This window comes from Onychomys torridus, chromosome 7 (assembly GCF_903995425.1).
Source record: "Onychomys torridus chromosome 7, mOncTor1.1, whole genome shotgun sequence".
Lineage (NCBI taxonomy): Eukaryota > Metazoa > Chordata > Mammalia > Rodentia > Cricetidae > Onychomys > Onychomys torridus.
Window position 1 is genome coordinate 102,979,685 of NC_050449.1, and position 27,536 is coordinate 103,007,220.

Genomic DNA, 27,536 nt, shown 5'->3' on the forward strand with positions numbered 1-27,536 from the left:
CGGGGGTACTGTTGGGGACCTCAAGAAATGAGAATGAGGGTGCCAGAAGGCCAAGTGACCTGATATCAGTGAAACCATTCTTATAGTCAACTCCTGACACCTGTGCTAGCCTGGCAAGCTCGTTCTCTAGGGCAGGGAGTGAGCAAGAATCCTGCTTGGGGACAATGCTGATGGTGCTACACATAGTCGGCACCTGGACTGTGGGCCAGGAACAGTCCAGTGTGAGCGTGCAGAGGACTGATTGTGACAGCCAGTCAAGGGCAGAGCCAGAGCCTGCATTTTAATAAGTGACCACCCTGACTCTGAAAAGGGGGTTCAGTTAGGCATGGCGATGCAGTGTTGTAATTCAAGCATTTAGGAGGAAGAAGCAGGAGGATTACCAGAGCTGTATAATGAGACCCTGGCTAAAACATTAAATTAAATTTTAAAAAGCTGTTGAAATGGCTCATTGGGGCCTGGGGAGATGGCTCAGGGTTAGGAGCTCTTGCTGGTCTCCCAAAGGACACAGCTCTGTTTCCAGCCTGCACACCAGACAGCTCACAATTGCCTGTGATTCCAGCTCAGGGATCTGACATGTGGCATTCACATGCAGACAGATACATATACATGAATAAAAAAAATTAAAAAGAAAAAGAAATGTCTCATTAGGTAAAATTAGTAATTATCAATACTGACAGCCTGAGTGTGACCCCTGGAACTCACACAGTAAATGGGGAGAACTGACTGCTGCAAATTGTCCTCATCTGTGCACTGTGGTCTACACACAGACAGACAGACACACACAGACAGACAGACAGACACACACAGACAGACAGACAGACACAGACAGACAGACACAGACACACAGACACAGACACACAGATATACAGACACACACAGACAGACAGACACACACAGACACACAGATATATAGACACACACAGACAGACAGACAGACACAGACAGACAGACACAGACAGACACACACACACAGAGACAGACACAGACAGACAGACAGACACACACACACACAGACACACACAGACAGACACACACACACACACACACACACACACACACACAGACACACACACACACGTTTTTTTGGGTTTTGTTTTTTGTTTTGTTTTGAGACAGGGTTTCCCTGTGTAGCTTTGCACCTTTCCTAGAACTCACGTGGTAGCCCAGGCTGGCCTCAGACTTACAGAGATCCACCTGGCTCTGCCTCCCAAGTGCTGGGATTACAGGCGTGCACCACTGCTGCCTGGCTACGATGTAATTTTTTTTTAACTTAAAAGATTTTTTTTTTTTGAGCTGAGGATCGAACCCAGGGCCTTGCAAGCGCTCTACCACTGAGCTAAATCCCCAACCCAAAAGTTATTTTTTAAAATAATTTATTTAAATTTATTTTATGTGCATTTGTGTGAAGATGTCAGATCTCCTGGAACTGGAGTCACAGACAGTTGTGAGCTGCCTTGTGGGTGATGGGAATTGAACCTGGGTCCTCTGAAAGAGCAGCCAGTGCTCTTAACCACTGAGCCATCTCTCTAGCCCCTTAAAAGTTAGTTTTAATAAGTAAAATAATATAAAAAATAAAAAAATAAAGGCAGTTCAGCAACCACATTGTTACTCACTCTCCTGGCAGTCAGGGCACATCATAGGGCTTCTCCTCAATAAATCACAATCCTGTTCCGGGCCAGCTTTCATGGGTGACTTGCAGATGTCACTTGGTTTTTCCCTGCAGGTCCGTTGGGTCATTTTGCTCTCAGAGGTAACTTTATGTCCAGATTCCTGGACCTATTCTGCTCATGCCCTTCAGACCAACTATGACCTGCTATTGTGGAGGGCAAAGGGCCTGGGAAACTAGAAACTGGAAGCAGAGGGGGCAGCTCCAGACACACTCCTGCCCAGAACCCCAGGGAGGGGACAGCGGAAGGCCTCACAGGACGTGCAAGCACTTTCCTCTCTGTGCCCACACGTTCTTTAAAAATGCAGACCAAGCTGGGCGGTGGTGGTGCACGCCTGTAATCCCAGCACTCAGGAGGCCAGCCTGGGCTACAGAGTGAGTTCCAGGAAAGGCACAAAGCTACACAGAGAAACCTTGTCTCGAAAAAACAAAACAAAACAAAAATACAGACCCTCCCAAGCAGTGGTGTGCACGCCTTTAATCCCAGCACTCAGGAGGCAGAGGCAGGTGAGTTCGAGGCCAGCTTGGTCTCTAGAGTGAGTTCTAGGACAGGCAGGGCTGCACAGTGAAATCCTGTCTCAAAACAAAACAAAACTATAGACCCTGATGAAAATCTACATATTTATAGGGATGCATGCACTGTGACATGTAATTTACCCTTTATATTTTTTGAAAAATGTGTCTGTGTGTCTGTGTGTAGGTGTGTGCCCATGATTGCAGGTGCCTGCAGAGCCAAGAGGTGTTATTTTCCCTGGAATTGGAATTACAGGCAGTATGAGCCATCTGGTATGGGTGCTGGAAAACACAATTGGGTCCTTTGCAAGAACAGTAAACACACTTAACCACTGAGCCATCTCTATAGCCTATTGTGACAAGGTTTTATAGGCCTTGAACTTGAGATCTCCCACATCAGCCTTCCACTGAACTAGGATGGCTGGTCTATACCTCTAAACTCAGTGAGAGTGGACATCTCCACAGAGTAAGATCATGGTGAAATAAGGATCTTTTTTTTTTTTTAGACAGGCTCTCAGGTAACCCAGGCAACTTTGAAGGCTTGTCTGCCTCAGCTATAATTATAGGTGTGTGCCCATCTCTGGAAGAAAGAGTTGGATCTTTTTGTTTGTTTGTTTTTTCAAGACAGGGTTTCTCTGTGTAACAACAGGCCTGGCTGTCCTGGATCTCGCTCTGTAGCCCAGGCTGGCCTCGAACTCACAGAGATCCACCTGGCTCTGCCTCCCGAGTGCTGGGATTACAGGCGTGTGCCACCGCAGCCTGGCTTAGCATTGTCTTCTTTTTGGAACACCGTCCTTCCCCTACCCAGAATGACTACTGCCTCGTTCCCTGACCTCGCCCATCCCCCTACAGGTGAGTATGAGAACAAAGGCCTGATGATCATTGATGAGGAGGAATTTCTGCTGATCCTGAAGCTCAAAGACCTGAAGAAGCAGTACCGAATTGAGTACCAAGAACTGAGAGACCTCAGAGCTGAGATCCAGTACTGCCAACGCCTGGTGGACCAGTGCCGCCATCGCCTGCTCATGGGTACTCCACTGGGAAGGTCAAGAGAGGCCTCAGGGCAGAGCCAAGGACCAGTTCTGGAGGTGCTTCCTGACAGCTCACTGCAGAGGCAGGGCTTTGTCAGGGCCTTCAGGAGTGGGGTTCCTGGCTGTGAAGGCTGGAGATTGGGGGAGAAGAGGGATGCTGCTGGAGCAGGAAGTGAATAGAGATGAGCCTGCACTAGCCCTCGCCTGCTTCCGCACAGGCTCCCTCATACCTCACAGTGCTATCTCTCTGACTCTTGTAGAATTTGACATCTGGTACAATGAGTCCTTTATTATCCCAGAGGATGTTCAGGTAGCACTGAAGCTGGGCAGCAGCATCAGGCCAGGCATGGTGCCTGTCAACAGGATTGTGTCTCTGGTGAGCATCACAAGGGTAAGAGGGTGGAGAGAGTTGATCTCAGGGATAGCCGCAGTAATGTGGGTGATTCTTCCTCTTCCACGGATTGATGATGTCTAATGCTGCCAGTGCCCAGGTAGGGAGGCGAGTGTAAGCTCCTCAGTTATTGAAAAGTGAGAAACAGAGCTAGAGAGATGGCTCAGCGATTAAGATAACTTGCTACTCTTCTGGAGGACCTGAGTTTGTTTCTCAGCACCCACATCAGGCAGCTTACAACTGTCTGTGACTGCAGCTCCAGTTCCAATGTCCTCTTCTGGCCTTTGCAGGCAATAGCACACAGGTGGCATATAGTAGCACAGACATAAACACATAAATTTTAAAAAATCCTATCTTTGGTCTCCAAAGCAACTTTGGGGGAAGGAGAGGGTTTATTTCCGCTCACAGATGTAGTTGTAAGCTACATCATGAAGGGAAGTCGGGGCAGGAACTGGAGATAGAGATAAGAACTATGTACAGAGACCATGGAGAAATGGTGCATAATAGCTTGCTCCCCATGGTTTGCTCAGCCTTTCTCCCCACCCCCTTTTGCTTTTTAAAAAAATGTCTATGTATGAGTGTTTTGCCTGCATGTATATATGTACACTACCTGTGAGCCTGGTGCTCAGAGTTCAGAAGAAAGTACTAGTTCCCATGGAATTGGAGTTTATACAGTTGTAAGCAGCTATGTAAATGATGAGAGTTGAATCCGGGTCCTCTGGAAGAGCAAACAATGCCCTAACCACTGAGCCATCTCCCTAGCTCCTCAGTCTGCTTTCTTATAAACCCAGGACCACCTTCCCAGGAGTGGCATTGCCTCCAATGGGCTAGTCCCTCCTACATCAATCATTAATAAGAAAAAAAAAATGCCCAGAGGGGGAAAAAAGGGCAGCCCATAGAAGAAATCCCTTAAGTGAGAGAAAGTCTTTCTTCCCAGACATGTCTAGGTTTGTGTCAAGTAGACAAAAACCAAGTAGCACAAATTTTAAAGAGAGATATGTAGGAGCTGGAGAGATGGCTCAGTGGTTCAGAACACTGGCTGTTCTTCCTGAGGTCCTGAGTTCAATTCCCAGTATTTACATGGTGGCTCATCAACCATCTGTAACTATAGTCCAGTGAATTCCAATTCTTCCTTCTAGTATGCATAGATGCACATGCAGACAAAAGCACCCATATACATACATAAATAAATCTTGAGAGAGTCTTAGTTAGGGTTTCTATTGCTGTGAAGAGACATTATGACCATGGCAACTCTTACAAAGAAAAACAGTTAATTGGGGCTGCTTATAGTTTCAGAGGTTTAGTCCATTATCATCATGGCAGGACATGGTGACATGTAGGCCGACAAGGTGCTAGAGAAGGAGCTTAGAGTTCTACAACTCAATCTGCAGACAACAGGAAGTGAACTGTCTCACTCTGTATAGCTTGAGCATAAGAGGCACTCACCTTCACAGTGACATACTTCCTCCAGCAAGGATACATCTCCTCCAATAAGACCACACCTCCTAATAGTGTTGTTCCCTTTGGGGGCCATTTTCTTTCAAACCACCACAAAGAGAGAGGTAGACAAAGGAATACCTTTTATTACTGCCAACTTTCTGCAGTTCCTAGGTGGCCTTTACAGAGGGATCTGTGAGGACCCTGACAGGCACATGTGCTACAGATCCTCTGGGTGGATTTGCAAACCCAGCAAGCGACTGTTCTGATGCTCAGCAGAGGCCTTACCAGGGTTCATCCTGATGATGCCAGGCTGAGATATTGTGCTGGGTTGGGTCTTTCCCAGGGAGAAGATGACCAGGACAGGTTCAGCCAGCTGCAGCAGACTGTACTGCCTGAGGGTCCTGATTCCATCTCCTTCTACAATGCCAAAGTCAAGACAGAACAAAAGGTAACTTGGGACATTCATGTGTGGGAGGCTGGGGGGCCCCAAGACTTTATTACTAGGACACTCAGAATCACCAACCTATTAGACAGGCACAGGGTGGGTAGGGGTGATGGTTCCAACCCAGGGAGATTGAGTGTCATCCTTAGTCTATAGGTGTCTTCTGCTGGCTCTAGACTGGAACAGGGCTTGACTTTGGAAGTCAGGGAAGGAGAATCACATAGATCATGGCCAGGTCTGGATGTGGCTAGTAAATGCTAACTCAGCCATGTACGGTGGCTCACAGCCCATGACAGTCTAGGAAAGAAATCCTCTGAGACCACTGTCTGTGCAAAAGGGCCTGTCCAAGGGGGCCATCCTGCATAAATGGCAGGGGACAGAGGACCACATGTAGCCAAGGTAAAACTAGACGTGGTAAGTCATAGGTGGAGCCTGTGACTCTCCAGAGTCTCTATCTACCAAGGCCCTGAATCTGTGCATCCCACTGTGCTCAGGTGGTTTTGTTATTTGTTTGGTTTGTTTGAGACAGGCAGTCATGTTTCCCAGACTGGTCTCAAACTTGCTAAGTAGCCAGGGATAACCTTGAACTCCAGATCCTCTTGCCTGGACTTTCTAAGAGATGAGATTACAGGTGTGTACTATCGTACTCAGCACTGTTTCCTATTTTTCTTACTTTCTTTCATTGTGAGACTATCTAGTGTGTATATGTGTGTTTGCATACTTGCATTTAAAAATGTATTTTGTGTATGGATGTTTTGCTGGCATGTATGGCTGTGCACCATTTGGATGTTTGGTGTCTGTAGAGGCCAGAAGAGGGTGAAGGATAGGACTCCCCAGAACTGGAGATAGTTGAGATATGGGTGATAAGTGGGGCACGCCTGTAATCCCAGCACTCGGGAGGCAGAGGCAGGTGGATCTCTGTGAGTTCGAGGCCAGCCTGGTCTACAGAGCTAGTCCAGGACAGGCTCCAAAGCTACAGAGAAACCCTGTCTCGAAAAAACAAAACAAACCAAAACAAAACAAAAAAGAATTGAACCCAGGGGTTGGGGATTTAGCTCAGTGGTAGAGTGCTTGCTAGGCAAGCGCAAGGCCCTGGGTTGGTTCGGTCTTCAGCTCTGGAAAAAAATAAATAAATAAAAGTAGGGCCTTGTGCATGCTAGACAAGTGTTTAAAAACCAGGTGGTGGTGGTGCACGCCTGTAATCCCAGCACTTGGGAGGCAGAGGCAGGCGGATCTTTGTGAGTTTGAGGCCAGCCTGGTCTACCAAGTGAGTTCCAGGAAAGGCTCAAAGCTACACAGAGAAACCCTGTCTTGAAAAACCAAAGGGGAAAAAAAAAAAAAAAAAAAAAGAAAAGAATTGAACCCAGGTCCTTTGGTAAGAGCAGCCAGTGCTCTTAACCACTGAGCTATTGCTGTAGTCCAAAATATATATTTTAAGTTGCAAGCTCATATTTGATTGGACTTAAGAACTTCAAAACACATAAATTGAAATTATTTTCTTCCTGCAAATATGTATACTTGATTTTTGGTTTGTGGGGGTGGGTGGGTAGAGGTTGTTGTTTTGTTTTGATTCTTTTTTTGTTTTTTTGGGGTTTTTTGTTTTCTTTTTTTTTTTTTCAAGACAGGGTTTCTCTGTGTAGTTTTGGTTCCTGTCCTGGGTCTCGCTCTGTAGACCTGGCTGGCCTCAGACTCAAAGAGATCTCCTCATCTCTGCCTCCTGAGTGCTGGGATTAAAGGCGTGATTAAAGATGTGCCGCCACCGCCACCACCACCACCTGGCTGTTTTGATTCTTAGGAGACAGAGGCAAGAGAATCTCTAGGGTTTGAGGTCAGCAGTATGGTCTATACAATGAATTCCAGGCAAAAGCTGCATAGTGAGACCCTGTCTTCAAAACAAAACAAAACAAAACAAAAAAACCTCTCATTTAGCTTAAGCTGGCTTCAAATTCACTATGAAGCTGAAGATGACCTTGACCTTGAACTCCTAATACTCCTGCCTCAACCTCCCCTGTACTGAGATTACAGAGATTTTTGAGACAAGGTCTGTGTAGCCTGGCCTCTCTTAGAACTTCATCTGTAGACCAGGCTGGCCTTGAACTCACAGAGATCCACCTGCTTCTGCCTCCCAAGTGCTGGGATTAATGGCATGAGCCACCATGGAGTTTGTTGTCGTTCTTTTGTTTTCTTTCTTTGAAACAAGGTTCCATGCAGTTCAGGCCTGCCTTGAACTTTTTATGTAGCAGAGGGTGGCCTTGAACTCCTGCTCCTGTCTCCTAAGTAGGCTGTCATCACTACACTGTTTGCATTTGCTTTTTGTAGTTACCATAGAGTATTATCAACCCAGGACCATTTATCCCTTCAGGAATTCCAGCTTGAATGCTAGAGATGTAGCTCAGAAATAGAGCATCTGCCTAGCCTGTGTAAGGCCCTGGGTTCAATACCAAGGACCACAGAGAGGAAAAAAGTCCAGGTTTATGTCAAATCCTGTAATCTCAGCATTTGGGGGGCTGAGGTGGGAGTATCTTGAGTTCAAGGCCATATTAGGCTATATTGAGATCTTATGTCAAGAAAGAAAAAGAATTCCAGCTTAGTGTTGGCATTGCGGGTTCAGCCTTGTTCCTTGGGGCTCCAGTTCTTTTCCATTTTCCAAGCTAGCTTTAACATTTGCTTCCTTCCTGCCACTGCTTTGACCACAGCCTTTTCCATCTGCTTTCAAGGAGCCTAGCAGTGTAGTAAAAGGACAGAATTTAAATTAAAAAGAAAGGTAAGCCAGGCGGTGGTGGCCCACGCCTTTAATCCCAGCACTTGGAGGCAGAGCCAGGAGGATCTCTGTGAGTTCGAGGCCAGCCTGGTCTACAGAGTGTGTTCCAGGAAAGGTGCAAAGCTACACAGAGAAACCCTGTCTCAAAAAACCAAAAGAAAGGTAGCTGGGTGGTGGTGGTACACGCCTTTAATCCCAGCACTTGGGAGACTGAAGTGGGTGGTGGGTGGATCTCTGTTTGAGGCCAGCCTGGTCTACAGAGTGAGTGATAGCCAGATTGCTTCACAGAGAAACTCTGTCTGAAAAAAAATCAAAACACCCCGGAGAGCGGGCCTGCAGTAGTAATAGACGCAGACCTACAGAGGTCTTCTCCAGTGTTAGGTTCCTGTTGCTGTGACAAATACCGAGAGAAAGACCTTCAGAGTAGGAAGGAATAAGCAAAGCTGGTGACAAAGGTCTCTTGAGTGCTGGAGGCAGGAGGATTAGGAATTCCAAGTCATCCTTATTTGCATAGGTGGTTCAAGGCAAGCCTGTGTTTTTGAGTCCCTGTCTAGAAAGAAACAGAAACAAAGAAGAAAGGTTTATTTTGCCTCCGTTTCTGATCAGGCTTGGTTCCACTGTTAAGGGCTTGTGGTAAATCAGAACAAGATAGCATAAGAAGAGCATGTGAAGAGCTGCTTGTCTCAAGGTGCCCAAGCAGAACAGAGATGGACCAGGGACATGCTCTACCTTTCAGGGCACACTCCCATTGACCTACACCCTCCATCCAGGCCCTACCTCTTGTGTCCCACAGCCTTCCAATAATGTTATCAGGTTATGAAGCCACTGGTGGATAGATCCATTTATCAGGTCAGGGCCCTCACAGTGACCTCTCAGTGACTCAGTGATCAGATCTACCAGTGGAGATTAAGTGCTGTTTTTCACTTTTTTGGGGGGCCAGCCACCCAGCTCCCAAGTAAATTCACACACAGATGGAGGCTTATTGTTACTTATAATGCCTGGCCTTAGCTTGGCTTAGTTTCTAGCCAGCTTTCCTTAACTTAAATTATCCTGTCTACCTTTTGCCTCTGGGCTTTTCCCTTACTTCTGTAAATCTTACTCTTACTCCTTGGCTTGCTGTGTAGCTGGATGGCTGGCCCCTGGAGTCCTCCTCCTTCTCTGGCTGCTAGATTTCTCCTTCTATTTCTACACTTTACCTGCCAGCCCCACCTATCCTTTCTCCTGCCTTGGTATTGGCCAGTTCTTTATTAGACCATCAGGTGTTTTACACAGGCAAAGTAACATAGCTTCACGGTTAAACATAAATGCACCATAAACAGAAGTAACACACCTTAAAATAATATTCTACTACAACTAAGCTTTAAAATACAGGAGCCTGTTGAGGGATACTTTAATATCCAAACTATAACATCTTTTCTTTTTTGAGTCCATTTCCTGTCAGATTTTTTTTTCCCCCCTGGAACTCACTCTGTAGCCCAGGTTGGCGTCAAACTCACAGAGAACCGCCTGCTTCTGCCTCTTGCATGCTGGGATTAAAGATGTGCACCATCACCACCTGGCCTCTGTCAGATTTCAAATAGGCCACTGAAGCATGCATGCCTCCTCTCTTTTTTTTTCTCTTTTCTTTTTCAAGACAGTGTCTTACTATGTAGCTCTGCTGTCCTGGAACTCACTATCCACCCGCCTCTGTCTCCTAGTGCTGAGATTTAAAGGTGTGCATCACTATGCCCATGCAAGTCTCCTTTTAAACATAACTGCCAGGCTATTTCAACAGTTTTACACACTTTCCATAGATTGAAAGAAGAAAGTGTTTGAATGCAGTGTCATTTCTAATAGAATTTGCTGTGCTGTCTCGACTGTGGTGTCTGCAGGAAGAGATGATGAATTGAATGTGAGTGGCATGGCTGGCAAGTCCTCGCTAGGATCTTCCTTCCTGATCAAGTTCCCCTTTCTTCATCCTTTTCTTCCAGCACAGTTATATGAAAACCATGGTGGGCCTCCAACAGTCACACAGAAAATAGTCTCCTCAATAGCTTGAAGACCAGCAACTCTAATATGTCCTAAGGAAGCTGCTAAACCACGTGCTCAGAGCTCCAGCCACTCACTCTGCTGCAAGCTGGGACCAAACCCCGAGAACACACAATTGCCTGCCTGCCTGCTAGGATGAACATCCTCCAAAGGACACCCTTGCCTGGCTCCACAGAATACTTTGATTTTAATTTGCTACCATATGTAAAATCAAGATAAAATTACTTTCTAGTTTGGACTTTAAGTCCGATTCCAAAAACTTTTATTTCCTGTCTGAAAGGACATCTTCATTATGTACAGGTTGTGGCTAAAACCTAGTCCTAGTGTTTGCCTAGCAAGCATGACACCTGGGATTCGGTCCCTAGCAACACACACACACACACTCTCTCTCTCTCTCTCTCTCTCTCTCTCTCTCTCTCTCTCTCTCTCTCACACACACACACACACACACACACACACACACACACACACACACACACAGGATGGGAGGAGGATTGGGAATATAGCTCAGTAGTACAATACTTGCCTAGCATTCATGAGACTCTTCCAACACCACCAACAAGAAAAAGAATAGCTAATATTGTAGCAAGGCATGGCAGGGCAGGCCTGTAGTCCCAGCACTTGGGTGGTGGTGACAGGAGGATCAGTAGTTCAGAGTCACCCTCAGCTACTAGTTCAGGGTCAGTTTGGACCACATGAACCCCCTCTCAAACAGATAATAAAAACTAAAAGCCACTTGAGCCTTGAGTAGGAAATCAAAACAGTGGTCATCCGGAGATGAGCTTGGTGTGAAAATACTTACGTTCTCTCAACCCATCCTTCCTCCTTGGCAACCAGGAGAGGCTCAGGTAACAGTTAAGTGACCTACAAAAGGGAGAGGCAGAACTGGGTCCCTGTGCCCAGGCGTGCCTGACCTGAGCTCCTACACCTTTCCAGCCAAGCACCTGTGGAATAGGTGTTGCAGCATCTCTGACTTGCCTCCTTCCTTCTCCTTCTCAGTGTGTGGCTACAGATAAACACAAGTGAAGGTACTAGGTCACCCTGGACAGGAACGGGGGTCACCCAGCAGGGCTGAGCGGGGAAGAGGAACCATTACTCCTGAGTCACGTCCTCAGGCTCTAGGGCTTGTGTCCTTAGGGATGGTACCATAGGGAAAGAGCTCCTGCTTCCCTCAGGACAAACACAGGCCCTGGGGGCAGGCGCTTCCCAGCTGACCAGTGCACCTTGGGACTGAGAAATGCAGTCTCTGCTGAGTGGGATGTTTTTGGAACTTCCATGCAATCTTTCTTCCTGATATTGTGGGCCAAGGCTTTGACCTTGAACATGGTGTGACAGCAGTTCTCTGATATCCTTGAGTGCCCAGGATGATGGAGCCTACAATGGAATTCTGTGGAAGCCCTGGGAGAAACTGTTCCAGATCACACCTCAGAGGTAACTTCAGGCCCTCAGATTACTTTATTTGAGGATGGTGTGAGCTGTGACAGAGGATATGCCTAAGTGAGTAAACATGCTTGCTCTTGCAAGCATGAGGACCCAAGTTTGAATTCCCTATATATGCAAAAAGCATGGCTGCACTGGTGTTAATCTCAGCACTGGGGGGGGGGGGGGCGCGCAGGTCAGACAAGCAGAGAGTTTGCTGGCCACCCAACATATCTTAAAACAGTGGCTTTCCTGTTCACGAGAGACCATCGTTACCTGGGGGAAGGATTAGGTAGAGAGGTAGGAAAGAAGTGGTTAGGAAGTAGCCTCCCACTCAATTCAGTTCAACCATGGACTCACAGGGAATGACCTTTTGTCTTCCCAGAGTCTTCGGTTTCCGTTTAGTCAGAACTCAGGCCTGGGTGCATGGGAAAAATATGCCATTTGGGAAGAAAGTACCACCCAGTGATGTCTTAGAACACATCTAACTACTTGACACGTGTTTTATCAGTCAATATATATTCATTTGTATATTAGGCGGTATATTAGCTCAAAGTCTTTATATTGGCTATGGACACAGTTCAGTGGTACGGGCTGCTTAGTGTTCTAGTTTCACTCTGTCGCTGTGATAAAACATTTGGACCAGAAGCCACCTAGGGGAGGGAATGGCTTATACTTCCAGGACACAATCCATCGTGTAGGAAAATCAGAGCAGAAATATGCTAGTTTTCTCATACAGTCCTGGACCAGCTACCTAGGTATGTGCTGCCCACAGTGGGCGAGGCCATCCTCCACTTAGAATTCCCCACAGACCAATCTGATCTAGTCAGTTCCTCAACTGAGGCTTTTCCTCTCAGGTGACTCTAGGCTAAGTCAAACTGACAAAGCTAACTAGGACACCTAGCCTGTACAAGACACTGGATTCAGTTTGCCGCACTGGGAGGGAGAAGAGCTTTGGAGAACGTGCTGGATCAATTGGTGTTCCCCTGTTCTAAATATGTTTTCCCATCTCCACCTATGTGGAATGACGCTTTGGCTTTCTTGCCTTTTTCATGAGACACCAAAGTTGACTTTAGGGGCCACTAGTAGCCACCCTGAGGTCTGCTGAGATGGATGAGGTCTGGGCCTATAGGAGATACTAGAAGCAATTGTCAAGGTTTTTATGGTACTCAGTACTCTAGGAGTGGGAATAGTTTTCATGTTGGGGATTTTGGACGTTTTTTTCGTTTAAACACATTGGAGGGCTTCTTGTATAAAAGCATGGGATTATAGGGCATGGTAACACCTTTAACCCCAGCACTCAGGAAGCAGAAGCAGGTGGATCTCTGAGTTTAAGGCCTGCCTGATCTACAGAGTTCTAGGCCAGCTGCTATGCAGTGAGACACTGTCTTTAAAAAAAGGAAAGTATCCAGTAAGCTAGAAAGTACTGACTCACAGCAAATATGGAACCTGAGGTAGGAGGGTAGGGAGTTTTAAGGCAAATCTGGGCTGAAAAGAAAAAAGATATCCAAATTATGTTTTATATTATGAGACAGGGTCTAATCGAGCGCAGGCTGGCCCCAATCTCTGTAGTTGAGGATGACCTTGATGCTCCCCCTCCCCCATCTACCAGGATGTATTCCAAGGCTGCATTTTCTTTGAATTTAAACTGCGTGTGGTACATACTTGTAATCCTAGTACGTGGAGTCCGAGGCCAACCTGGGATGTGCGCAGCAAACCAGACTCCAGAGAACCCTGAATACTGTCTCAAAGGTGCTGCCTGAAAAGTAGGAATCAAAAAGTCATGGGCTTTACAATTTCCCCTGACCCCCATAGTTTGACATGCTTACTCCATTGGGTTCTGATCAGACTAATGTTACCATCACCCTGGCAAGTACTGCTCTTCTGTCCCCTGCTAAAGAACTGCTTACTTTGTTTCTAAGGAGATAGGAAATTGGCACACTTCATTTTAGGCTCCTCTCAACTTATAGTTTTCACCTAAAATAGCCCTATTCTAATGCCAAGTGGCTGCCAATGGCTTATGTGGCATTTAAGGCAAAGTATTCCATATCTGTTCAAAATCTAAGAGTTGGGCATGGTGGAACAGACAGGCTGAGGCAGGAGGACTTCAAGCTCAAGGCAAACCTGGGCTACATATTGAATCTATCTTTAAAAAAAAAGCCTTAGAGATACCTTACTGTTTAATGAGAGGCATTGTACAAACACATTCACAATATTATCTGTGTGGTAGATACACTTCTATTGTATACACAGGGCAGGAAAAGCCAGAGAAACAGCCTGCTAAGTGTCATATGGCTAGAAATTACCTGGTATTGGTTTACATAGTGCCAGAAGTTATCTACTGGACTATAATAACCTAAAAATGTGTTGACATCTGTTAAAGTTTAGGGTTTCATGGACTGGGGATGCTTCTCAGTTGGTGGAGTGTTAGTCTAGTATTCAGCGAGCCTGGGGTTCAATCCCGAGCACCATATAAACTGATTGCAGTGATTCCTGCCTGTAATCAGCACTGAGTGGTAGATGCAGGAGAATGAGAAATTCAAGTCATCATTGGCTACACACAGAGGTCAAGGCCAGCTGGGATGCACAAAACCCTGTCTCAAAAACATACATACAAAGAAGTCAAGAAAAAGAGGAAGCTCAGGGTTTCACAAGCACCTCATTTCTTCTTCGATCAGTGAATCTGTTCACATGTAAACTTTCATCTTCAGCAGGTGTGCCGTCTGGCACCTGGGGTCCCAGCGTCAGGGAGGCTGGGGCAGAAGGATTCTGAGTTTAATTAAGGTCAGCCTAGGGTACACAGCAAGTTCCGGTGCCACAAGTGAAAATTCAAGAACCAAAGCAAAACAAAATGGCTGTGGGAGATTGAAACCTAGAGAGTTTGGTGGATCTTGAACCTCCATGATATGCCTAAAGTTACCAGGGGGGAAAAAACCCCCAAAAAACATTAACCATATGAAATAATGATGGAAAGAAAATAGATACTGCTAGTCTGCATACAAGTTTAAAAAAATACATTTTAGGAGCCTGTGAGATGACTCAGTCAATAAAAAACACTTGCTGCCCAGACTTATGAGTAAGTTACATCCCTGGGACCCACACTGTGGGAGGAGAGAATGGACTCACTAACCTTGTCCCCTGGTCTCCACACATGTGCATGCGTGCGCCTCAACACACACCATACATACAGACACAACTTTAAAAATCCATTTTAAAAGCTAGAATCCCAGCACTCAAGAGGGTGTGCATTCAAGTGTTCAAGGAAAGTCTAAACTATAGAAGACCATCTCTAAACAACATCAACAACACGGCAAAGTCAGTCAGTGAAGGATTTCTGTTAGATCATATTTAAATTTATTGGTCAATCCAATTAAAAAATTAGTGGCTAAAAAAATTCCACGAAGATTTGAACACTCTATTAACTGCCACTTTCGTGAGACGCCACTGCTATACATTCAGCGTCGTTTAGCTCACAGTTTCTCGCGCAACCCTGCTTCTTCCAGAAACAAAAAGCTCGTAGTTTCACGTTATCTAACTTTTCTTTTTTGCAAGAAGGTAATTAATAACCTTTCCCCCAGGCATTGCCTCCGAGGCCTTAGGAACAAACGTAGCCTTTCAGACTTTTGGGGTGAGGGCAGAATACGGCGGGGAGGAAGAGGGTAGGAGGTGGCGGGGGCACTGGTGGGGGCGGCGGGAGGCTAGCAGGAGGAGGGCGTATCCGAGAAGCCCCGCCAGAGAAGCTTCCCCAGCTCAGCTTGGCTTCCGTTCGCGTTGAGAGCGGGATGAAGAGGCAAGGGGGAAGAAATACAGGGGCGAGAGCGGCAACCGCGCTACCTCACAGCCTGGAGGCCGGGCTCTCCGAGGGCTCCCGGGCTTCGGGCGGTGGAGGGCTCCGAGGGAAGAAGGCCGGTGTCCTGAGGGCCTCGGCCCGGCAGCTCCGGGACCCGCCTACAACACACAGCCCTGGGACTTATTGTTCCGGGAAGCCGCAGGCTAGGCCCGGCCCGGCACCCGGGTTGCACCCGCCCCCTGCAAGGGTCGGCGGGCTGGGGCTGGCGCGCCGACTGGCGGCCGGTGGGCTGCCTGTGCGTGTCTCTTTAAGGGGCTGGGCCTGCAAGGCTGCAGGGCGGGCGGGGTGCGCGTTGCTCCCGGAGTGTGTGAGGGAGAGAGCGGCGGGCGGTTGCCGGAGGGAGGGAGGGAGGGAGTGAGCGGGCGAGCCAGCCAGCCAGCGACGCGGGCCGCCCCTGCCGCCGCCGCGATCCGACCAGCGGCCTCCTCCCCTCCGGTCCCCTCCCCCGCATCGGCCTGCCGCGGGGAGGGGGCTAGCGTCGCCGCCTCCAGCTGCTCCTCATGAAGCAGCTGCCGTCGCAGCCGCCACCGAAGATGGGGGATTTCTACGATCCCGAGCACCCGACCCCTGAGTAAGTCTCAGGTCCGCGGCCTCCCGCTGCCGTTGGTCGCTTCAGCCGAGGGCGGCGCGTCCTCACCGGTGGCGGCGCGCGGAGTAACGGGCCCTGGGCGGCTCCGCGCGGTCGTGGTGGGGAGCAGGCCGGGCGCAGCCACTTCAGGCCACCTGGCTTGGCCTCGGCCGCCCGGGCGGTTGGGCCCTGGCGCGGATACCGCTGCGACGCGAGCAGCGGCGGTTGGGGCGGCCCGGTGGGGGAGGGGCGGCCACTGCCGTTGCCGCGTCCTCAGTCGGCCAGCCCCGGGCTCGGCGCTCCGCGCAGCTCCTTCGGGACACTCTGCGGCGCCCCGAGCTTCTGTTGCAAACCAGTGTGCATCGTCCAAGGCGCCGCTGAGGCCAAAGTCGGTTATAGGACGCCGCGAGTACAGGCCGAGAATCCCCGGGCTCGGGTGGAAGCTCGGCCCGTCGCCCGGCGTACCGGAGACGGCAACTCCGACCGGAAGGGCCTAGCGCGCGTCTCCCCGCTGCGGTCCGCGGAGGGGCCCCGCGTTGCACTCTTGGTTTTGATTTTCTATGTTTTTTTGTTTTTTCCTTTCTTGGGCACTCGACCCTGGCCCGGTAGTGCTATGAGCTTCACAGTCTGCACCTTTGGCACTTGGGTTTTGTAATGGTGGCGAGGTTTGGTCTCGTTGTTAAGGTGACACCAGTTTTGTTTGTTTTTACCTGAAAGTGAAAACCTGACAAACGTTTCTTTTCTCGATTATGAGGCATGAATACTTTGGCATACCATTCCTTAGGTAACAGAATCTTACCTGCAAGGATGACTTTTTTGCTGCGTGTGAAGATTTAGTTAAGAGACCCAGAAATCTCTTTACATATTCTTATCTAAAGAAGATAGTGTTCTTGTAAAGCGAAATACAGTTTTGTCCAAAATGTAGTTTCTTTTCGGTTAGGACATTTTTATGTCCCTGTTGGACAGTATCAGATAACACAGCCAGCTTCCATTCCCGTCAGATTTGGTGGTATAACACCTGTAATACCACCTGAGCCAGCATTGTAGGCAGCCTCGGCTGCTTACTGAAGATGGCCTCGGCAACAAAAGTAAACAGAAAGCTTCCACTGCAGAGTCTGGAGTCAGTTCCTTCCCTAAGCCCTCACAAGATCGTTTTGTTGTTTTTAGAGATAATGGTCTCACTCTGTTGCTCAGGCTAGTCTTGAATTTACAGTGTAGCCCAGGTTGGCCTTGAACTTGGGATCCTCCCTCTTCAGCCTCATGACCCCTGGAATTACAATACAAGTGCTGGCCACTAACCGACCTGAAAACCATTGTACAACTCGATTCGCTCCTATTGATATCTACAACTTAAGAGCACACAAAATTCATTTCAAAGTTAACGTTTATAGGGATTTCTAGTGAAACTTAAACTTTTATAACTGAAGTAAGACATATACATTCTTTGGAACCTTAGCCAAAATTTTTCACCTTGGTCCAGAAATGTCTGGATCTTCCATGATAGTTTTTTGGTATTATAATACAAAAGTTATTTTGTTGGAGTATTGATTATCTCCACACAAAAAGCAAAATTCTTATGTTGCCTTAAGAAAAAAGTATAGAATTTTATTGGGAGAATTTTGATGGTCCAGTTTCCAACGTAAGAACAGCCTGAGTAGTTTCATCTTGCTTACTCTTAAGCTGGCAGAGACCCTTCTGCCTGCCTCCCTCTGGCTTTTTTGTTACAGTCTGCGCTTTGCAGATACATAGATCACCTCTATGCACACACAGTCTTTATGTGGTCTTAATAAAACAAAACCCATCTCTTTCTTGCAGTCATAAACCAGCATGGCTTTATCCTTAACTGGGTTCTTGGCTTTGGATTAACATTTTAATTAGAATGTTTGGATTTACTGAACAATTGTCCAGTAGCAAAGTTCTGTTATAGGGGTTTGAGACTTGAAAAATCTCAAAAGGAATTTGTATAATTCAATCAGTGTTGACTGCTTCCCTTGTACAAAGTAGCATGCTAGCCCCAGGAAAGGTACAGAACCTTCCAGTGACTTTTTCCAGGTTTCCTGGTGAAGTCTAAAAGTTAATAGGATTATATCCTTTTTTTATTGGAGGAAAATATTTTTCTTAATATGTGGAAAATGGGGTCAGAAGTGTATCTTTACTGTGCAAGTGAGGAATAATGTTTAATGTTTTTCACAGTCTCGGGATTTTATTGCTTTTCTGGCTTTACTGCTTCAGAGTAAGTTCTGATACATGTATATTTTTTTCCTGTTTATTAACCTGTATAGGTTATAAAATGTTTTCTTAATACTGGACTGAAGATGTTGGTAGGCTTCTTGAACAAGGTCACCTGTTTTACATCTGAAGAAAATGAGGCCTGGCCAAGAAATGAGAAGTGAGTGATAGCAGACTATGTGAGGAAGTCGTGCTTAAAACCGGGAGGAAGCAGGTTAAAGAACCGCATTTCAGAGTCAGACAAACCGGCACTGGAACACTAATTTAACCTTGAACAAATGACTTATCTTTAAATTTGGGTTTTCCCATGTGGGGAAGGTTAGCCTAGTGGTAGCAACTTCCTGGGGCTTTGGAGAAGGTTACATGAGATAATGAGGGAATAGCTCTTGGCGTAGAGTGTGGTTTGTGCAGGTACTTTTAGCCAGGGTTATTAGGGAAGATTGAAAGGTGTGATTTAAGATAAAAGATGAAATTGACTCAAGTTGAGGGAAAACATGGTTGTGAAGAGGCAAGTCCTTCCCTTTCAGACTTGGGATAGTTTGAAATGGTTCTTTGAAAAAGGGAAGTTGAGGTGACATGTAAATTTGCTTTGATTAGAGTTTGAGTTGGGGCCTGGTGGTCTATATCTGTCACTCATGCTTTAGTCAGGTGCAAGTGGGTAGGTGTTGGCTTTTCTTACTGTGTAATGACATTGTGTTCAGGTGAAATGGCTATAATCATTTGAGTAACTCACATTAGGTGTCCGTTCTAGTGTAGGGTAGCTAGTGAGGGCAAAGCTCATCCCATCAGTCTTCAAGGACCAGTCATAAAGGAGACACATGATAAAAAACGGAATTTTGCTTTTTTTTTTTTTTTTTTTCTTAAACACAGGCCTATCTTTACTAAAGGTTGGTATTGTAGAGCAACAAAGATTTGTCCTTGTAAAGTTTGCATTCCAGTGAGGTCAATAAACAGTTATGCAGAATGGGCAAAGGTAAAATGTTGTAGGAAATCCTATAGAACATGAGTGATTTGTTATTAAAGAAGAGAATATAAAATGAGGAGAATATAAAATGAGGTAAACTGGTAAGCATCCTTGAGAGAGTAATATTTAGACAGAGATATAAAGGGCAGTGGTGGCTTAGAGCCTTTAATCTCAGCATTTGGGAGGCAGAGGCAGGAGGATCTCTGGGGGTTCAAGGCCAGCCTGGTCTACAGACCCAGTTCCAAGGACAGGCAAGGCTACGCAGAAACCCTGTCTCAGAAGAACCAAAGAAAGTGTGTGTGTGTGTGTGTGTGTGTGTGTGTGTGTGTGTGTGTGTATGTATATATGTATGTAGTGGGGAGTTGTAGGTGGGGTGGTGGCAGGGCAGTAACATTATAATTCAAGTAGAGGTAATAATGAGCTGAGGAAATAGTCCAAGCTCTTCTCAGTGTGGCCAGAACCAAATGAGAAAGAAATTGACGGTCATAGGTTCACAGCAGGCTGAGCGCAGGCTTCTTGACTCTTTGTAGAGCCATTCTAAGGATTTGGCTGGGTCGTTTTTGTTTGATGTTGTTTTTTTTGAGAGGAACCCAGGCTGGCTTTGAATTCTTGAGCTCAAATGATCTTCCTGCCTCAGCTTCCTGAGCACCTGGGACTGCATGTGCGCTGATGTGAGTTTTAATCAGAGGAATGATATGATTTGCTTTCAGCTTCAGAAGGATCATTTGTAGAATTGCAGAGAGGAACAGAGTGGAAGCCTGAAGATTTGTAAAGAAGCTAGTAATCCAGAAGAGAGTTGCTGGTGGCTTATACCAAGGTAGTATCTGAAATAGATGAATGCTCAATATATGTTGAGGATTAAATATGATTTGTTGACACTTGTGACATGTGAGAGAAGTTAAGGATGATTCTAAGGTTTGTGGTCTGTCAGTTGGAAATTTGCCCTCCACTAAGTTAGGAATGATGTAGAAAGAGGGAGTTGGGATTAGTAGTTCTTTTTTAGGCATAGTAAATTGGAGATGCTTGTTAAGACATTTATTTAGGTTGGATGGTTATGCAAGTCTGGTGTTCAGGGGAAGGTCTAAACTGGAGATAAATTTGTAGCCATCTCTTTAGGTAGTATACAAAGCCACCAGACTGGATGAGATTACCAAGACATCCACTGTAGAAAAATAAAGACCAGAAATTCTTGGTTTAGTTTAGATAAAATCTTAGTATGTAGTTAAGGCTAGTGTGAATTCCATGGTTCTTGTGCCTCTGTGTCCTAAGTGCTGAGAATGTAGATGTGACACCATGAGGCAAGGAATGCTCTTTTGAAGCTCCACTGTGAAGATTTAGTGTGTGAGCTTCTTTTGTTTTTTGCTGATGAGAGATAGGATCTCACTGATATCTCCTGGTGACCTTCAACTCCTGCCTTGACCTTCTAAGGATAGGATTACAAGTGTATACCATCAATAGGCCTGTTGGTACAGACTAGTAATCCTGCTAGTGATTAGTAGTCTTAAGGCAGGAGGATCAACTATTCAAGCATGGTTGGGTTACTGAGTTAATTCAAGGCCAGCCTTAGTAACTTAGACCCTGTCTTAAAGAAATAATGATAATGCTGGTGATAGAGTTCAGAGGTTGAACACTTGCATGGCATGCATGAGGCCCTGGGTTCAAGCTCCAGTACTGTAGGGGGTGGAGGGGGAAGTGTATACCACTGTGTCCAGCATAATTTTTTGAGACAGGGTCTCACCATGTAGCCTTGGCTGGCCTGGAACTTACTGTGTAGACCAGGCTGGGTCTATACTCACAGAAATCTACCTACTTCTGCCTCCTGAATGCTAGATTAAAGGCTACTGTACCTGGCAATTGATTATTATTATTGTTTAGTCAAGATCTCTGTAGAGTTTTGGATCTCACTCTGTAGAACAGGCTGTGTCCTTGAACTCACAGAGATCCTCCTGCCTCTGCCTCCTAAGTGCTGGGATTAAAGGCGTGCGCCACCACTGTCTGTCGTGATTTATTCTTAATAGGAATTTCTAATAACCCTAGTATTTGCTGCTGTTCCATGAGTCTTGTCCCTTGTTGCTGAGATGGTGAATGACAGCAAAAGATGGCCAACTTGGGTTAGAGACTTGCTGAGCAACTTATCATTTCTGTTAATTCATTCAATACAACTATAAAATAGTACCTTAAACAAGAAGATAAAATAACAAAAACTAGAATATAGAATAGTACCTTATGTTGTTAAAGGGCACTAAAAACTATTGTAAAACATAGAGGGAGAGTTTATATCTAGAATCATCAACAATCAGGTTTAGAATTCTTTTTGAGAAAATTTGGCTTGTGTGTTTCATTTTGTGTGTGTGGGTTTTTTTTTTTTTTTTTTTTTAAGATTTATTGATTTATTATGTATACAGAAGAGGGTGCCAGATCTCATTACAGATGGTTGTGAGCCACCGTGTAGTTGCTGGGAATTGAACTCAGGACCTCTTGAAGAGCAGTCAGTGCTCTTAACCTCATTTTGTTTTTTGTTTGGTTTTGTTGTTGTTGTTTTTCAAGACAGGGTTTCTCTGTATAGTTTTGGTGCCTGTCCTGGATCTCGCTCTGTACACTGGGCTGGCCTCGAATTCACAGAGATCTGCCTGGCTCTGCCTCCTGAGTGCTGGGATTAAAGGCAGGTGCCACTGCTGCCAGGATTATTTTGTTTTTGAGGCAAGATTTTGCTGTGTAATCTATCCTGGCCTGGAAATTGTTTTCTTACTACATTATCCCCTAGAGTGCTAGGGCTGGGATTATAGACATGTGCATCCCAGGTTATAATAGTATAACATTTTTTGAGACTTTTGCAATCCTTCTGACTCAAATTAACAAATACTTGCATTATAGACATGAACTGTTATACTATAATTCTAGCTTAGATTAATCACCAGTAACGGAAATTTTGCCATTTGTATTACTTTCCCCTAATTTGTGTGTGTATGCATGTTTATAAAAATGAGTGAGTAATCTGTATGTCTGTGAGGTGGGCATGTGAATGTCATGCTGAATGTGTGGAGGTCAGAGAACCACTGTTGGGGATTAGTTTTCTCCTTATAACTTGGCTTCTAGGGATCACACTGAGGTGGTGAGCCTTGCTTTTTACCTGGTGGGCCATTTTACCAGCCTCTTGGTTTTTTTGAAAATTTTTTTGGCTGAGCTGTTAGACATCATGACATCTGGATCCTTCTTATTCCCTAAGTGTTTTAATGTATGACTTTAAGGCATTCCCTTAGCACATTCAGGAAACAATATTTATAACTATACTTTTCTTTTATCTCTGAGTGTATTTGTATTTAAACTTTGGCGATAGTTTATGATTACCTGTATTTGCTAAACACAAATGAGGCATTTAAGAAACAATAAGGTTTGGTAGTCCTTTGTTTCATTTTGCTCAGACATAGTGGCTACTTAGTGGCTTTTCCAGCTGAGTAAGTAAATTGGTTATTTAAATTGAATTCTAAAGTTGAGTCTCTAAAGCTGCTTTTTATTTTAGAGTGCTTTTTTTGTCAAATGCTAACATCTTGCTAGTGAAAATAGCTTTGTGATGATGTGGGTGTTGATAAGAATATAATTGTGCAAACAGGCCTGGATGAAAGGCTGCTTATTGGGAGCACTGCTGTGGGCTTGCAAGAGTTTGGAGCAAGTGGTCGGTCGCTTTTGACTATAGAGCTCTTGCTGCTGCCCACTTCCTTGCCAAGTTTAGTTAGGCTTTCTCTTTAGGAGGGGTTTTTTAGTGGTCCTAAATGTTCTTTGTGAAACATGATGTAACTTATACTTTGAGTCTTTTGTCTGATATTTGGCTTCTTGGTAATAGTTATTAATTGTATACTGTCTTTGAGTAGTCAGACAACATCAGATTTGACACATAAGAATGTCAAATAGAACAAATATTTATTAACTATATAATGGCTACAGAAACCCTTTCTGTGGAAACCCATTTCTTCTATTCTTCAGCATGCACAAAGGCTTGTGTTAATTTTATTTTGTATGTGTGTGAGTACCTATATACCTATGGAGGTCATTTTGGAAGTCATTCCCTTGTCCCACCCGAGTCCCAGGTGTCAATTAGTCAAACTTGGTGGCAAGTGCCTTTACCTGCTGAGCCATCTCACTGGTGTCAGCTTTGTTTTGTTTTCCTAGATAGGTTGGGCTTCCTCTATGTAGCCCTGGCTGTCCTGAAACTTCCTCTGTAGACCAAGCTGGTCTGCCTGCCTCTGCCTCCCACCATTGTCTGGTTAAAAATATGACTGCTATTAATTTATCTAGTCCCAGGGCAACTATATGAATTCTAAAACAGAAACTACATATTTTATAGTACTGCTTCTGTGCTAAAGTATAGGTAGGTTATCTATAGAGGGGAATTTTATTAACATACAATAAAGTACCGACTTAGAAATTGGTAAAAATGTAGGGCTGGAGAGATGCTCAACAGTTGAGAGCACTGGCTACTCTTCCAGAGGACCAGGGTTCAATTCCCAGCAACCACATGAAGCTCACAACTGTCTGTGACTCCACTTCCAGGGGAACGACGCTCTAACAGAGACACACGTGCAGACAAAACACTATGCGCGTAAAATGAAAAGTAAATTAAAAAGCACACACAATTTTAATCCCAGCACTCGCGAGGCAGACAGGCAGATCTCTGGGTTCAAAGCCAGCCTGGTCTGCAGAGTGAGTTCCAGGACAGCCAGGGCTGTACAGAGGAACCTTAGGGGGCGGGGGGCAGTGAGAAAGAAAGAAATTGGTTAAAAAAAATTTTTTACTTCAAAAGTTCCTTTAAATAGCCAGGCAGTGGTGGCGCACGCCTTTAATCCCAGCACTCAGGAGGCAGAGCCAGGATCTCTGTGAGTTCAAGGCCAGCCTGGTTTACAAAAACGAGATCTAGGAAAGGCGCAAAGCTACACAGAGAAACCCTGTCTTGAAAAACCAAAAAAAGTTTCTTTAAAGTAACCAAAATAGGTGTACTCCATGGTAACTTTACCAGGCCCATTAAAAAACAAAACTTATATTATGCAATAACATAGGAAGCAAGTTGTGCAATTATAAACAATATTGCTTATTATACATATAATGTATATTGCCCATTAACAATAGTTGTGTAAGAAACAATGTTACTAGATGTTATGGACATATTATAATAGTGGTGACTGAATAGAAAAGACTTCTTGAATTACAGTATGGGTCAGGTGCTTTAGAATAATAGTGTGACTATGAGAGAACCTAATGTTCTTTGTTGGAGTATTTTTTTTGTTTATCATTAGAGAGGATAATGGTGTGGTACTAGACAATGAGATTAAAATCCATGATAGCATATTTTTCAGCTGAACACCTCTTACTGGAAATTTTTTTGTTAGCTGTATGTTTTTCTGACATGCATTCACTGCTTAAGCATTTTTGTTTTCACTATTTTCTGCATGAGTTAAGATTTTATTTTTAGTTATGAATATGTGTGTGTGTGTGCACATGAATGCAGGGACCAGCAATGTCAGATCCCCTGGAACTGGTATCCCAGGCAATTGGGAGCCATTCTGTGGTGTTGGGAACTGAATTCAGGCCCTCTGCAAGAGCAGCCGTCTTCACAGCCCTATGTAAGTGGTTTTTGTGTGTGTGTGTGTGTGTGTGTGTGTGTTTGTGTTTTTTTTTGTTTGTTTTTTTTTTTTGTTTTTCGAGACAGGGTTTCTCTATGTAGCTTTGAGCCTTTCCTGGAACTCGCTTTGGAGACCAGGCTGCCCTCGAACTCACGCCTGTAATCCACCTGCCTCTGCCTCCCAGTGCTGGGATTACAGGCGTGCGCCACCACCGCCTGGCCCATATGTAAGTGTTTTTAAAATAAATGCTTATATATATATGTATGGTTTTATAAGGTTTTCTTTTTAAAATTTTATTTCATCCGTGAGAACCAAGTTTGGGGCCTCATATCCATGCACTATATTTAGTACTCTATAACTGAACTACATCCCCAGTTTTTTTTTTTTTTTATATTTGGAGACAGCTCTAATCATCTTGGAACTCATTCTGTAGACCAGGCTGGCCTGGGATTAAAGATGTGTTCCACCACCACTGGCCATCCCCAGTTCTTTTTTTTTTTTAAACTTTAATAATATTTTACATACTTTTTTTTTTTTTTTTTTACATCCCGACCAGTTTCCCCTCCTCCTCCCAGTCTCTCTCCCTCTCCCTCCCTTCTGCCCCCTCCTGCCTCATTCACTCCTGTTTCTCTTTAGAAAAGGGTATGCCTTCCATGGCTGTCAACTAAACATGGCATATCAGGTTGCAGTAAGACTATCTCCCCTTGTCTTAAGGCAGGACAAGTATAAGGTAAAATATTCCCCGGTCCTTAACTTCCTGGTTTTTAAGATGATTTTGATGGTTGCTGGTACTAGAGCCTTGTTAGCTTAGCATTCATCTGTTTTGCAGTTTTGTTGTAGACCTAGGTTAGGATATCGTACGTTGATGTACTAGAAAATTCAATGACCATGATGAATGTTTTATATATGATATAAATTGAATATATTTTTCTTTATTTCACCTTATGGATCAATAACTTTTTAAGTACAACAAAATTGAATTCCTTGAAAAGAAATATAAAATTTAGACATAGAGGGTTGGAAAGATGATTCAGGGTAAGCACAGAGGATCTGGGTTCTGGTTTTACTTGGTCACTCACAGCCATCTGTAATTCTAGTTCCAGAGGATCCAACACCCTCTTCTGGCTTCCAAGGGCACCAGGCACTCACATGATGCACATATATACAGATAAGCAAAACATACACATAAAACATTTTAAATTTAGACATGGAAAATAATTGAGCCACTGAATGGCTATGTTTTGATTGTAGTGGTGGTTACATATATCTACATGGGATGAAATTACATAGAACTGTGTTTATACACAGAAGTGAATTTGAGTTTTGTGTTTAAAAAAATAGTGACGAGATTTAAACTAGTGAGCAGTAATGTATTGGCCTGTGGGCTTGATGGCGTGCTTGTCTATTGTGGGCGGCACCAGTTTGGGCAGGTGGTCCTGGACTATTTATTATAAGAAAGCTCAGCTTGAGCCTGCAAGCAAAACAGCGAACAGTGTTTCTCCATGGTTTCTTCTTGATTTCCTGCCCTGACTTCCCGGGATGATGGACTGTAACCTGGAAGTGTTAATTGAATAAACTCTTCCTTTAAGTTGCTTTTGGTCAGTATTTTATCACAGCAACAAAAATGAACCTAGTTCTTGGACCACTATCAGTTCCCTGATTTCATGCTGTGCTTAAGCTATGTGGTTACTGTGCAGGGGAGTTGGGTAGAGTACAGAATACTACTTTTTGTAACTTCCTGTGACTAATTATTTCCTAATAAAAGTCTTCAAAGAATGCAAATCTGATCATTGGTCAAGGCCGCATTGTTGTAAAGTTTCTAAACTCAGATTTCTAAGTCTGTCTCACTATGTGATAAGCAGCAAGTCAGCTGGCACAGGCCAGAAGCCCAGATATATCTCCCTGCCCTTTGTTACCGCTCCTACCTGTGCCATCCATTCTTCTGTGCTTCAGTCTCTCCGCATTTCTTGTTTGTCCAAACTTACTTATCTAATTTGTGCCCAAATCCCGAGGACATAGGAAGTGAGCAAGGTGTGTTTATTCGAATAGGAGACTAGTGTAATCAAAGAATTTTTAGATATTCTAACAGAAATCACTAGCAGCTCGCATCTACTGAACATTTCATGTCAATGCTGTGTGGAGGGTGTTAGACACACTCTCTTTGTAGTAAATACGCTGTTGCTGTCAGTTTTGTGCATCTCTTCTGTAGCCTCTGTTTTTTGGGAATAACTTAGTTAAAAGTGTTTGAATTTATTCAAATTTAGTCTGACCTTTTTTTTTTTAAATACTTAAACTTTTTTGTTCTGTTTTCTGTTTTAGAGTCTCGTGTAGTCCAGGCTGACTTCCGACTTACTGTCCACCTGAAGATGACTTTATCCTTCTGCCTCTGTCCCCTGTGCTGAGATGACAGGCATTCATGACCGTAGCTGAACATTAAAGTGTTCTAACCCTTGTATTGAGGCAGGGTCTTATGCAGCACAGATTGGCTTTGAACTTATGTAATTGAATATGATATGTAATTGAATTTCTGATGCTCTAGGCTCTACTATTCAAGTGCTAGGATTACAGGCATGCACTACCATACCTTGTTTATTCAGTTCTGGCAATTAAGCCTGGTGT

The 27,536-nt window shown here is 44.8% G+C and overlaps 2 protein-coding genes and 1 long non-coding RNA gene across 13 annotated transcripts in view; 2 read left to right on the forward strand and 1 right to left on the reverse strand.

The window, feature by feature from the left end:
• The window catches only part of Kif9 (kinesin family member 9), a 58,414-nt gene extending 47,898 nt beyond the window's left edge, over positions 1 to 10,516 (forward strand). For all 5 annotated transcript variants that reach the window (XM_036192193.1, XM_036192192.1, XM_036192196.1 and 2 more), the window contains 4 exons: positions 3,032 to 3,208; positions 3,471 to 3,586; positions 5,385 to 5,489; positions 10,215 to 10,516. In XM_036192193.1, the coding sequence (XP_036048086.1) occupies positions 3,032 to 3,208; positions 3,471 to 3,586; positions 5,385 to 5,489; positions 10,215 to 10,265 (449 nt within the window). In that variant the 3' untranslated portion in view covers positions 10,266 to 10,516. The remainder of the gene's footprint in view (positions 1 to 3,031; positions 3,209 to 3,470; positions 3,587 to 5,384; positions 5,490 to 10,214) is intronic.
• On the reverse strand, positions 5,165 to 16,691 carry LOC118586841. Its single transcript, XR_004945411.1, has 4 exons — positions 15,526 to 16,691; positions 13,357 to 13,450; positions 11,075 to 11,136; positions 5,165 to 5,458 (listed from the first exon to the last, which is right to left on the reverse strand). It is a non-coding gene; the product is annotated as an uncharacterized LOC118586841 (long non-coding RNA).
• The window catches only part of Setd2 (SET domain containing 2, histone lysine methyltransferase), a 104,562-nt gene continuing 92,881 nt past the window's right edge, over positions 15,856 to 27,536 (forward strand). For 3 of the 7 annotated variants that reach the window (XM_036192186.1, XM_036192189.1, XM_036192188.1), the window contains exon 1: positions 15,857 to 16,112. In XM_036192186.1, coding sequence (XP_036048079.1) covers positions 16,042 to 16,112 — 71 coding nt within the window. In that variant the 5' untranslated portion in view covers positions 15,857 to 16,041. Of the gene's footprint in view, positions 16,113 to 18,391; positions 18,499 to 20,100; positions 20,120 to 27,536 lie in introns of those variants that run through there. The other 4 variants (XM_036192187.1, XR_004945410.1, XM_036192190.1 and 1 more) reach the window with 4 other exon arrangements.